The 12,771-nt window shown below is 40.6% G+C and overlaps 2 protein-coding genes across 2 annotated transcripts; one reads left to right on the top strand and one right to left on the bottom strand.

Annotated features, from left to right (window-relative positions):
- Positions 1-247: 247 nt before the first annotated feature.
- On the bottom strand, positions 248-4,111 carry MRS44_015034 (uncharacterized protein; the record flags this gene model as incomplete). The annotated part of the gene is made up of 3 exons (XM_065618635.1): positions 248-522; positions 592-1,787; positions 1,854-4,111. 3 exons carry the CDS (start codon positions 4,109-4,111, stop codon positions 248-250), a joined length of 3,729 nt encoding a protein of 1,242 aa, XP_065474707.1.
- Positions 4,112-6,891: 2,780 nt separating this feature from the next.
- MRS44_015033 (uncharacterized protein) lies at positions 6,892-8,482 on the top strand (the record flags this gene model as incomplete). The annotated part of the gene is made up of 2 exons (XM_065618634.1): positions 6,892-7,910; positions 8,071-8,482. The coding sequence occupies 2 exons, from the start codon at positions 6,892-6,894 to the stop codon at positions 8,480-8,482; spliced, it is 1,431 nt and encodes a 476-aa protein (XP_065474706.1).
- Between the last annotated feature and the right edge of the window lie 4,289 nt (positions 8,483-12,771).

Here is a 12,771-nt window from a genome sequence, read left to right as displayed (position 1 = left end):
TTGTCTCAAGATCCCTCTCGTATCGGCTCAGCACCTCATTGCAAACTCGGGCCTGGCGAAGAACCTCACTGGGCCCAGTAAAAACCATCTCGCTGGCCATGGAGCACTGTTCACCCTCACCCTCACCCCCGCTCGCTACTTCTTCCGCCTGGGGCTGCGGTAGATGGAACTCAAGATCGGTCGGCCGGCGTTCGATGTGGTGGTTGGGATAGACGCCGCAAAGCTCATCGCCTTCCATGCACCACCTCTAGTCCGACCGCACATCGAGGAATTGGCTCATGATGCCGCGCGAACACTGCTGCTGCGTGAGGTATAGCTGCATGGCCTCCTGGTCTGCCCCCAGCTGCCGGTCTAGCTGCGGTTGCCAGGCCGCGCTAAGTAAGACGATGGATTCTGCTACTTTGCTATCCCGACCGGCTCTGCCTGACTCCTGCGAGAATTCTGTCATTAGATTTGGGGCGCCGACGTGGATGACCCACCGGACGTGCGGATGGTCGAAGCCGGGGCCCAGCGCAGATGTGGCTACAATAGCAGGCGGGTCCGTAGCACTGAGCTACTGCTCGATGACCGCCCTCCTCTCCTCCTCCGTACCAGAGTCAGCCGTGTATGACGGGCACCCCAGCAGGTCGGCGAGCTCCGCCACGAGCTCTTTCGTCTGACAGTATAAGATGATCTTATCCCGTTCGCTCTCGAAGAGGTCCTTCCGGGTCCAGCAGGTTTGGACAAGACGAGCCGCCCTCTGGCACAAGGTGCCCAAGCCTCGCTCACGCCGTATGATGTACCGGATGTTCGGCCGATTCGTCGACTCCCTGACTATATGCGGCCGAACGAGCTTATTATGCTCTATAAAGAGCTCTTGGTAGTCTGGCGGGAGCGTCGCCGTCAGCCAGACTGTCTGCGTCTGAACCCGCCGCACGTACCAGCCCAGCTGCGACATGCACCGCCGATAGTCGTTCGCCGTGATGGTCAGGTGGCACTCGTCAATCACGATCCGGTCCAGCCGCTGTCGGTCCGCAAGTCGGTTGGCATACTCCAGGAAGCTTTCTGTGCAGGCGGCCTCGGCCGACATGATGACCAGCGGCGCCGACTTGGACGACCCTGGCGACCACACGTAGTGTTTCAACGCCACCTTGCCGAGGCGAACGAGCATGTTACCGCGGAGGGCCACCGTAGGTAATATTAAGATGGTCGTCGCAGCGCCTTCGAGCGTAGCACTAACCATCACTATTAGTGTCTTGCCTGATCCGGTCGCAAGGATAATGATGACCTGCTCGGCTGGTCGCGGGCCCAATGTCGCCAGCATGCCATCTCGCTGACCTGGGCGACGTAATTGCAGCCCCGGGTCGTTGTATAGCCTGCGAGCCACCTTCAGCAGGCCGTCCTCCTTCTGGGCCGGCCTTGTGCGAAACCGCGCCTTCTTGCAAGCATTGAGCAACCCCTGCGCCTGCGTCCCTGATACCGTATGCGGCCGCTTCCCCTGGAGAAGTTGATCGACCCGGAACAGGGAGCGCCAGCTCTGCGATGCACGGTAGGCGCGATGGAGCAGCGTGCTCATCGTCAGCGTCGTGCTGCTAGCATAGGCATGGTTGAACGTGCGGTAGCTGTGGTTGCTCATTCCGGCCAGGTCCGCGAGGGCCGCCTTATCCTCGACTTCCTTAGCTGCCGCGATCTCCTCTAGGTCAAAGTTGGCCCGCTCCTTGGCGCTGAACTTCTCCTTGGTGATGGAAGCAGCAGCCTGGCGCCACCACGCCACCTGGAACTGCGGTACCTCGGCGCGTGCGTAGGCCCTGCGAAGGCAGGAAGAGATCGCGGTGTCCCTCTAGACCTCGCCGTCCAGGCTCGACCATAGGTACGGCGATAGCAGGGCGCCGGGCTTTCTCTGACGAAGGAAGACCTGGCGCAGCGGCGGCACCAGAGCTAGATATGTCAAGAGCAGATCTCTAATCGCGCGGGGCAAGAAGCGGATGTTTTCCGTCTCGGCACCAACCTGTTCCTGGCTCTTGTGATACCGCACGTATACTATGACTATCTTCTCCCAGATTAATATGCATCGACGACGACCTGTGTTGGTGTAGGTGACGGAAAGTAGCTCCGGCGCCCGCAACGGAGGAGCCGGCGGAACATGGATGAGCGTCACCATCCGCTTCAGGAACTCTTGCACGTGCGCCTCGTAGCAGGCCATTGCCTTCGGACATAGGCTCAACCCGCCGGCCTGATCGGTCCGCACATAGACCCCTCGCAGCTCAGCCCTATGCTCGATCTGCCGGAGCAGGGCGTCCTGCGTTCCCTTTAGGATCTCGGCATTCCTCTCGTCCGTCAGCCACGAGCCGCCGTAGTCGTCGAGGTCCAGGTCGTCCTGTAGTCTCCACGCTTCGATTGGTGCAATATCATTCGCACCGAACAACAGCTCATCATACAGAAGCGAATGCGCCTGGCGAAACTCTGATACGACCAGCTGCGACACCTGTTCCATGTGTAGCTTGGTTCCCATGTAGTCGATCGTCTGGCCGTCGAGAGACCAGCGTGCCTGGTTCTTGGCGAAAGCCGTTCGAGATGCTGCGAAAAGGTAGAGCCGCCACTGCAGGATATGACCGAAGGGTGTCTCTGCCATCTGCTGGAAGTACTTTTTGCACATCTTCTCCAGCAGTTCGGGTATCCCGTCCTCGTCGTCCTGCTTGTGGAAGCACACGAAGTCGAACAGGATGAGCTGAGCAGTCCACGTGAGTGCGGATAAGTTGCTGTTGAAGTTGCCTGGTTCGTTCCAGACGCACCGTTTGCGCTGCTCGTCATCATTCGCCTCTCGCCGTGTAAAGGCCTTCTTCCGGCTGAGCATGGCGCAGAAGCTTAGTACCGCGGACCGGAACGGCCTGCTCCCGACTGTCTGGCAGATCAGGGATACGTAGAAGTTGCGAATGGCATGCTTCAGCTCAGCGTCGCGCTCGTCGTCATCTTCCTTATCGGCTGATTTTTCCTTCGCCATCTCGTCTTGTTCCCGCAGGGCATCGATGATGCCTTCCATGGCTCGCTGCTGCTGAGGTGTTGGTTCGATGACGTCCCGCGGCAACACTTGGTCCTCATTCTCCCTCGTGAAGTGACCGTCCTCGCAGAATACGACCCGATAATAGTACACGAGAAGCTGCTTCATCCTTCGGAAGTACGAGGTCAGCGAGGATTCGTTCTTAAAACTGCGGAACCCGCCGGGCTTGCCGCTGCTCGAGCCGCCGGCATCACGGAACTCATTCAACCTCTTGGCCCGCTGCTGCGTCATCTTCCGCTCGAGTGACTTATCGCTGCAGAGCTTGTAGGCGTCCCTGAGGACGGTCTCGGCCGCGACAAGGATGCGGATGAGGTCCGAGTTGTCCTCCCCTTCGCCGCCACAGTCCCCGCCTGGGAGCTTCTTCGGCGGCAGCGAGTACGACGACTGGATCTCGGCATCCCGGAGCCCCCGCATGTGGGCAGGGAACCCGGTATGGACGAGCCACGGGACTCGGTCCGCTCGTGACTCCCCGACGTCCTGCACAACCCCGGCCTGCTCCTCTAGGTCGCGGGATGCCTGGGCCAGATCCGCTTTTAGCTCATTGAATAGCTTCCCCTCCTCCTGTGACGGCGGCAGAAGGAGTCTAAGGGCCGATACCTCCCCCGATGGCGATGACGATAACGAGGGTTCTTCAACGATGAAGTAATCGATGCGTCCCTTTGCCGTGAAATACGTCTGGAGCATGCAGCCTCTCCAGAGGGGGACGGCCTCTCGGTGCTGCGAGGCCTTCATACCATGTGCTGGCATGTGCTGGTGCATCTTGGCGAGCCTCCGTGTGCAGTAGTTGCAGCCATCGCGCGTGCAGCAGTAATACCCGGTAAAGACAGCGAGGCCTTCGATCGGCCGGCAAGGTCTCGTCCTATCTGGCCTCCACTGACGGAGCTCCTCTACTGGGCGCAGGTCGTAACTCGATAAGAGCTCAATGGTCGTCCTTAGCTCCTCACCCCTCATTCGGTGCGGCTCGGCCCGCAGGTGGCTCCTCCAGCTTGCCGCCTTGGGGACTAGACACGTCCGGCATAGCCGGCAGACAACAACCCGGTGATCAGGGTCATAGCGGAGAATATCTAACCCCATGCTATGAATACGCGGCATGAATATATATATATATGATGATCATAAATAGTATATAAATATTTGACGAGGATGATGAGGATGATGAGGATGCAAAGAGTAAGGAAGGAGGGAAGGGAACGCCAGTTCTTCATTTTACAATCTAGAGACCTTACCCCCTTTTTTCACAAACCCTCCAGAAGCGCAAAGGCTAGTTATTCACCCTCCTTCGCTCTATACGTAAGCAAACACGAGGCTAACGGTGAGGCTTTTGAGTTAGATAACTCACAAGGGTAGGAATACACTCTTCTCCTTCTGACGGATGTCTCTTTTCACCCTTCGTTTTTTAGAATTATACTTCGAATTCGTTATTCTACAAGTATATGCATATCATATCCTCGTCCTCGTCGTCGTTGTAGTGGCTCGGCGTTTCGTATTGGTTTTTGCTTTTGTTCATTGCGACCCTGGCACCAGTTTTGGTCCAATCAGCTTATGCCCTTTCACTTGAATCACCTTTCACTTCACTCAACGACCGCACGCTATCAAGCCATGTCATTTCCCACGCAAATTACGCTCTGCGAGGGTACCTACGAACCTGACCGGGGTCTGACCTTTCACTGAAAGGTCGTCGAGCAATAGTGGCTAGGTATTATTAAATTTAGTTAAAAAGAATTATGGTTTTATAAGTCTTATAAATTAAAAGGGAAAAAGCTAAGATATAAGTAAAATAATCTATAATTATAAGACTTATAGATAACTAAGATATAAATAGATAAGGCTTTTAAATAATAAAGATAGAAATAAAGATAAAAATTAGAAGTAAATAGCTAAGAAGAATTAAAGTTTTTATAAAGAGGTAAAAAAAAAAAAAAATATAGAGGTTAAAGCTTATTAGCTAAGGAATTGCCTTAATTATAGCTAGCGAGGTAGTTAATATAGCTAAATAGCTAAGTTATAGCGGTAATTAGGAAATTTTAGTATAGCGCTAATTATACTAATTACCCTATTAAAATTCTTTTTTTTATCTTTAAATAATTCTAAAAAAATTAAGAAGTAAGATATAAAAAAAAGAACTTTATTTCTAAAATCCTTATAGCTTAAAGTTATATATATCTCTTTTATAGAGCCTTAACCCTATAGGAACCCTCTTTTCTAGAAAATATCAGCTAATTAAGAAAAAAAATATTAGCTACCCTATAGTCTATTAGCATAAAAAATTTCCCCTATATAAAAAAAACATTAATAGCTTAGCCGATGTTTTTAATAGATAATAAGGGTCTCTTCTTTTACTAAAAGAGTCCCTAGTAATAGTAGCTAGTATTAACTAAGATAGGTATAATTAATATAAGTAAATAATTAATAAGTAAGACTTATTAGTAATTATTACTAGGAATAACTTAAGTAATTATTATATTTTAATATTATTTAAAGTAATATAAGTAATTCTTTAAATAAGGGCTATTAATATATAATAGTTATATAGGTCTTAAGAGAAATAAACTAGTTATAATAGTTTATATTTATAAAGGGAATATTAATATTATCTTAAATAAGATATAAGTTATATCTAGTAATATACTTAAAGGTATTAAGTATAACTAAGTTATATTAATAGCTAAGATAGCTAATATATAAAAAAGTACTAATAAATATATTATATATACTTATAGTTCTTATTAGGACTAATTATAAATTAAACTAATATTATTCTTAGCTTATATTAGTCTTAGATTAATATTATTTTATTATAATATTAGTCTAGCACTTAATAGTTTATTAGAGAAATAAAACATACTAATTATAGCTAGATTTAAATGCTTTATAACTTTTCTTAGGGATTTTTAAAAAAAGATCTCATATACTTCTTAATAAGATAAATATAATATAAAATAATAAGGGCAAATAATTAATTAATAGTAATTAAAATCTAGCTAAAGAAAGAGCCTAAAAGCTACTTATTTCTTATTAACCGCGCGAAGATAATAATAATAATTAGAGGCATCTTAGCCTTTAACCCTTTTCTATATATAGAAAATTACCTAATAGCCCAAAACGGCTTAGCACCCTTTTCCCCTAACTTAATAAATATATTAGGCTTAGGGATTTATAGAGACTATATAAGATAGCCGCGAGGGTTATAATAATTATTCTTAAGATATTAATTAAAGTAATTATATAAGTAATTATAAGTAATTATAAGTAATTATAAGTAATTATAAGTAATTATAAAGTAATTATTATAATTACTTAGGTTTTAATAATAATTATATCTTAATTAATAAGTAATAATAAAGTCTTTCCTAGTTATATAATTAGTATTTTATTAAGTTATAATACTTTAATTAATAAGCTATATCTTTAGCTAAAAGAAACCCTTTAAGTAAAACAGCTTAAATAGTAAATACTAACCCTAATTATAACCCTAAGAAAATAACTAAAAGGAAATAAAAATTATAATTAAAATTATAATAATTAATATTAATATATATCTAATCCTTAAAGCTCTAACTATCTTAAAACCCTTTTTTTAAAAAAATATTAGCTAGTTAAGAAAAAAATATTAGCTACCCTATGGTCTATTAGTATAAAAAATTTCCCCTATAGTAAAAAAATATTAATAGCTTAGCCGACGTTTTTCATAGATAATAGGTCAGAGGTAAGCGGGGTGGGGCGTAAGACCTTTCGTCTCTTCGTTCCTCAAGGCACTGCTAACCTGCCCCGAATAGCCAACAGACAGACACTTTCTTCTCATCAACACTCTTCCTCCCATACCTACTTCATCACAACACGGCAAGACCGTAACCATGGAACCGAATGCCCTCGTCTCGCAGCACGATGACAATGACGAAACGAACAGCGATCCCCTGGCGGCGATAAAAGCGCAAGTACAACGCGACGAGGAACGCCGTCGTGAACTCGAACTCCGTCGAGCGCAGATGACACCTGAAGAGCGCGCCGCCGACATGGAAAAGAAGGCTCGAGCTCGACACAACAAACAAAGGAAGGCAGCGAAAAAAGAAGACCTTGTCGAGATTGCGCTGACCGGCTACCTGTCCGAGGAACAGTCCGCCGCATTGCTTCGGCAGCCTTTCCCACCCGATGCGACAGCCTTCTTGCGTTCATTGAACGGCTACCTCGACACCCTGGGCGACATAAAGGTTTACAGAAGAATGCTTGGTGAGAGCATAGAGGACGCCAAACCGTTTCTTCTGCGCTCCCCGGAGCTGTGCAAGTTTGCTCTCGTCGACTGGCGTGTCCCCAACTCGGAACGCATCCGGGAGAGGGGCCCCAGCCTCGCTCTTGACCGTCTATACAAGATACTTCTCAAAGAGCAGGGCCAAGATGACCGACTGGGCCACGCTCGGGCCGTGGCTCGTGGGCACCCGATGCAGCGTAACCTCAAAAGGGTACAATACTGGGCGCGCAAGATGCTGCACGAGTACGAGGCTGCCGTCGAAAGGGGGGAGCCGCTGACCGACCAAACAGCCCCCCACGTATGGGCCAGTATCGTCCCCAAGGCTCCCGCTTGGATCGATGAGATTCGCAGGTGGGGGCAAGCCTTTGGTTTCGTCTGCTACAGATCCAGTGAGGTTGAACAACCACCAACAGTGGCGAGAGATCGCTGGCTCTCTGTTTTTGAGGATGCACCCTCTCCGGGCTGGCCTTATACCGGCAGTTCGAATGAGTTTTGCGGTTACCGGAAAGGGGCACATAACACAATCATGGACGGATTCGTTTTAGGAGAGTACATGAACGCTCTGTGGCAGCCCTCCTGTCCAGTACATGGCCTGCCCTCTGAGGCTCAGCCCTCTGCGTTTCGAGAGTAAGTCATCCAATTTCACCGCAAGGCTTTTGACTGACATCAACAAGACACTTCAAAACAGTGGCGGCGTCGAACCTTGACAGCCCGCGCATGTCGAGGAACACATTCCTAGTCCTTCATGATGATTGTGTCTTCCCGAGCTTGATACCTATGGTCTGAGATTTGGTGAGGTCGGGTATGGCGGATACGTGACCGAGGATGAGATCGGGGAAGACGGCACGCCTCTACTGACATATCGCGATCTCCCTATGTTCTTTGTCTGGGCGTATGACGCGAATTGGGAGCCTCCAAACCACCCAGAGGACCAAGCCATCCCGATTGCCAAGGTCAAGGGATGTAACTGCCAAGGAACCTTTGGTAGAGGCTACGGTGGTGCTGATGAGGATGGGTATCAGGGCCGCGTCAAGGTCCGTGTTCACTGCTTGTTCACTTGGCTCTACTACGCGAGGCATGTTCGTGACAATGTCATCGACCTCAAGGATATCTGGCGCATCGCTCAGGACATGCCAAACCAAGTGTGGGATTGCGGTAAGGACTTGTATGATCAGTCCCAGCCGACTGCACTGCCGTGATGCCGCACTAGCCGAACGAAAACAGGGATGGAATAGTGGTTGGTGGTCCCGGCGTCAGGAGTCACGACCTAATATAGTCATCTGGCACAGGATGCAATGCCGCTTTTAATTGGGATTGTGCACCTAAACAAGGCCGAGATTTCTGTGATTGTGTTGAGTCGTGTGTTCTTTGATATTGTAATTGATGCTCCTCAGGATGTCATCATGGTTAACAGGACTCGGGCTTGAAAGCACAGCGTGCTGTGTCACGTTTCGTCTACACTCCCGTCATGTGCCAGAGACTTCTCTGCAAATATCCATGCACCTTCAACTCCTCAAAACGAGTCTCAAACCCCGAGACGAGTTTCAGCACCATGGGAGCCATTCTCGCGCCGTGAGACGACCTTACCGGCCGTGAGAGACTCACCCATATATACTACACTCGCTACACCTTGGGCGGACCCTTAGCTACCGTAGCTATCAACAAACGTCAGTTAACTTCAAGAACCTCCGTGACCTATTACAAAGACGTGACATTCTTGTTGTATAGTTGCGCCGAGGCCCTCGCCTAATAACAAAGCCAACACGCTCGGGTTACTCCCTTGGAAAACACTAGATGTTACATACGGATAGATAAAAATAATTACCGCTCTAGGGCCTATTGAGATATATATTGCAACATAGAGCAAGAAGGTAGTGCTTGTGATTAAAAACGCAGATAGAAGTTAGGTAGGTAGGGATATAATATAGAAAATATAACTTAGATATAATAAAGACTTAAGTTTAAGTAATTAAGAAATAATTAAATAATTATATATAATAAATATATTTACTTTACTTAAAAATTATAATAATATTTAATAAAAGTTTCTTTATTACTTTAGGATTTTAAAACTATACTTTATTAAAATAAATATCTAAGTCTATGTTTTTATTATTCTTTTTATTAATTTAACCTTATTAAGATAAAATAAATTTAATAAAGAGAAAGATAAAGAGAAAGAAGCTGTAATCTTAAAGGCAAGATAGTAGAGTAGCTTTGCTAATGCCTTCAAAGACAGCAAAGCCATTACAACCAGGGTCTTAATATTCTCCTTGCTTCCCGACTCGCTGTCAGACTATTTCATCGCCCGCAAAAGTTAAAAGCTAGTCTTATTATATAGTTTGTTTGCATATAACTACTTTTATACTTGCATAGCTAAACTCATTCTCGCTAGTCTTATATCTTTAACTTTAACATTACTAGTAAAACCATAAGTAGCGATATTAAACTAATCTAACTAACTTAAATAGTATATTTTATAAAAGGCTAAGTTATTTATAGATAGTATAAAAACATATAACCTAGGCCTATAATTAAAAAATAAAAAGAGTATTTTATATAAAAAGTATTATATATATAATAAGAGTATATATTAGATAAGTAAGTATATTAAAAATCTTAATCTTTAAAGTAAGAATTATTAAAAAAAATATAATAAATTACCTAATTAATTAAAATTAATTACTATACTCTTTTTTAGATATTTTTATAACTATTTAATATATTTTTATATTATATCTTATCTTTTTATATTTTTTATAGCGCCTTTCCCTTAGTCTTATTAACCCTCCTTAATTATATAACGATCGTATATATTCCCAAGGGGTAAACTAGTCGTGCTAGGTTTATATTAGTAATAGAGAATATTACGTTATCTTAAAGGGGGTATAAGTTATACCTAGTAATATACTTAAGGGTATTAAGTATAACTAAGTTATATTAATAGCTAAGGTAGTTATTATATAAGAGAGTATAATAAGTATATCTTATATACTTCTTATAATATAATAGCTTATAATAGATTATGCCTTATAGGGCCTAAGCTATTATGATTTATTTAGTTAGCTTAGAGAGGATTATGGCCTGCGAGCTATAATCTATTTTAATCTATATATAATTAATTAGCTAATATAGGTCCTTCTTATTACGTGGCCTAAGGTTATCTAGGGCTATAATATAATATCTCCCCTCTATTAGTTTTATCCTTAAGGCTATATCTATGACCTTAATTATTTCGCATATATATATTAATCTTAAACCTATAAAAATCTTTTATTAATATATCTAGTTATTTTACTTTTTCTAAGAAGCGATTAACTATTATTAAACTAAGTAATATTATTAATTATTTTAGATTTAAAATTATATCTTATTTATCTTATTATTCTTATGGCCTATGCTATATAGCCTTACCTAAAAAATTAGATTACTATAGGGAGTATACTTATTATAGCCTTTCCTACGATATATTAATAAATATTTCTAGTGCTTATTTATATATTCTTACCTATAGGTTTCTTTATTTTATTAATAATTTTCTAGTAAATTATATTTACTAAGAGTCTAATTATCTAGATTTTAAAGAAGAGTATACTAAAGAGGATTTTTTGCGTTTATAGCGGGAGGCCTAAGAGGCTTAAGTAAGGATAAATAAGGTTTTAGCTTATTTAACTTAGCTCTATCGCTAAAAGTATTAGTTATATACTAAAGGTATTAAGATAGCTATTTATAGCTTTTATTCCTTAGATAAATTAGAGGAGATAGAGAAGGCAAAGTTAGAGGCTATAATTATTATATAGTCTATAAGTGCTATAGATATTATTAATTAAAGTATTATTAGCCTTAAGTTTATATTTCTTTTTAATATTACTAGTAGAAGTCCTTTAAAAGGCATTATATATTAATAAGGTATTTTAGGGTTCTTATATATTTTCTAAGACTAGGTAATCTTTTTATTTAATAAAGTATATTATTTTATTATTAATTTTATTTATATTAAAGATAGCTTTTATAATATATTCTTTTAGTCTATTAACTTTTATATTAGGCTTATTACCTATTTTAACTTAAATAATATCTTATATTAATTTAAGTAATAAAATATAAAAAATTAAATAGAGCTTAACCTTAGGGGGTAAGTCTAGTTTATAGTTATATTTTAAGATTTTTTACTTAATTTTATAAGGTCTAATATATTTATAGTTAAGTTTTTTATTTTAGTATTTTATTTTAATATTCTTTATTATAAGATAAATTATATCTCTTTCCGCGAAGATTAGTCTTTTAATTCTTTTCTTATTAATATAACTTATTATCTTATTTCTAATAAACTTAAGTTTTATTCTTATTTCTTTATATAGGTTTTTTAATTAATCGCTAATAAGGATTACTTTAGGGTTAATAATAATATCATATATTTATTAATATATATCTAATATAAATCTGAAATTAGTATAAGCTAATATAATTTTTATGCTTTTATTTATAGCTATATTATAGCCTAGCTATGCGGCTAATAGCTTTTTAACCTACTTAGTTTATTTATAGTTAATATAGCATTAAAGGTATTATTTTAATATCTAATTTATATGTTTTATTTATCTATTTATCTCCTTATAGTATATAATAGAGAGTTTATAATTAATTCCTAAGTATCTTATAAGGCTCTACTAGAATTTTAAGGCAAATAATAGTCCTTGATTTATAATAATCTCTAGTAATAAGTTATATATCTTAGTGATATAAAAGTAAAAAAGGTAAGTAAATTCTTTTACTATTATTAATTCTCTATAGGGTATAAAATAAGAAAATTTTATAAGTTTATCTATAATAATAAGAATATTATTATAGAAGTTTCTAGTAGTTAGTTCTTCTAATAGGGGTAGTTTAATAATAAAATCTATAGTAATAGAATCCTATAGTTATTATATAACTAGGAGTAGTTATAGTTTTCTATAAGATTTATAGCATTATGCCTTAGTTTTTATATAAAGGTCGCATTAATTAATAATTATTGCGATAGTTTGCTTTATTTTAAGAAAAATAAATATTATTTTAATTTATTTTAGGGTTTTATTAATTCCTTAGTATTTATATAGCTAATAACTATATATCTCGCATATAAGTTTATATTATAGTTTATCTAAGACTTATTATTTATTTATTTTTTAGTATCTAAGAGTTACTTATTATATTCTAAGATTTATTCTAGAGTAGATTACCTTATTCTACTATATAAGTAGCTCTATTAATCTAATATAATACTTTAGTGACTCTAGATTATTTATAAAGTCTTAATCTCTTTTATTATTCCTAAATCTATTAGTTAATTTATTTATAGTATTTCTTATAATAAAATATATATCTTTATACTTTATATAAGAGTTTATAATTATTATAGTATTATTATATAGCTTAGGTTATTTCTTTTAGACTCTTATAATATATAGCTTAGTAGTAATAATAATTAAAGATATTTTAGAATACT

Source organism: Fusarium solani, assembly GCF_023522795.1.
Source record: "Fusarium solani strain SB1 chromosome Unknown bctg00000010, whole genome shotgun sequence".
Lineage (NCBI taxonomy): Eukaryota > Fungi > Ascomycota > Sordariomycetes > Hypocreales > Nectriaceae > Fusarium > Fusarium solani.
This window is presented reverse-complemented; position numbering and strand designations above follow the sequence as displayed.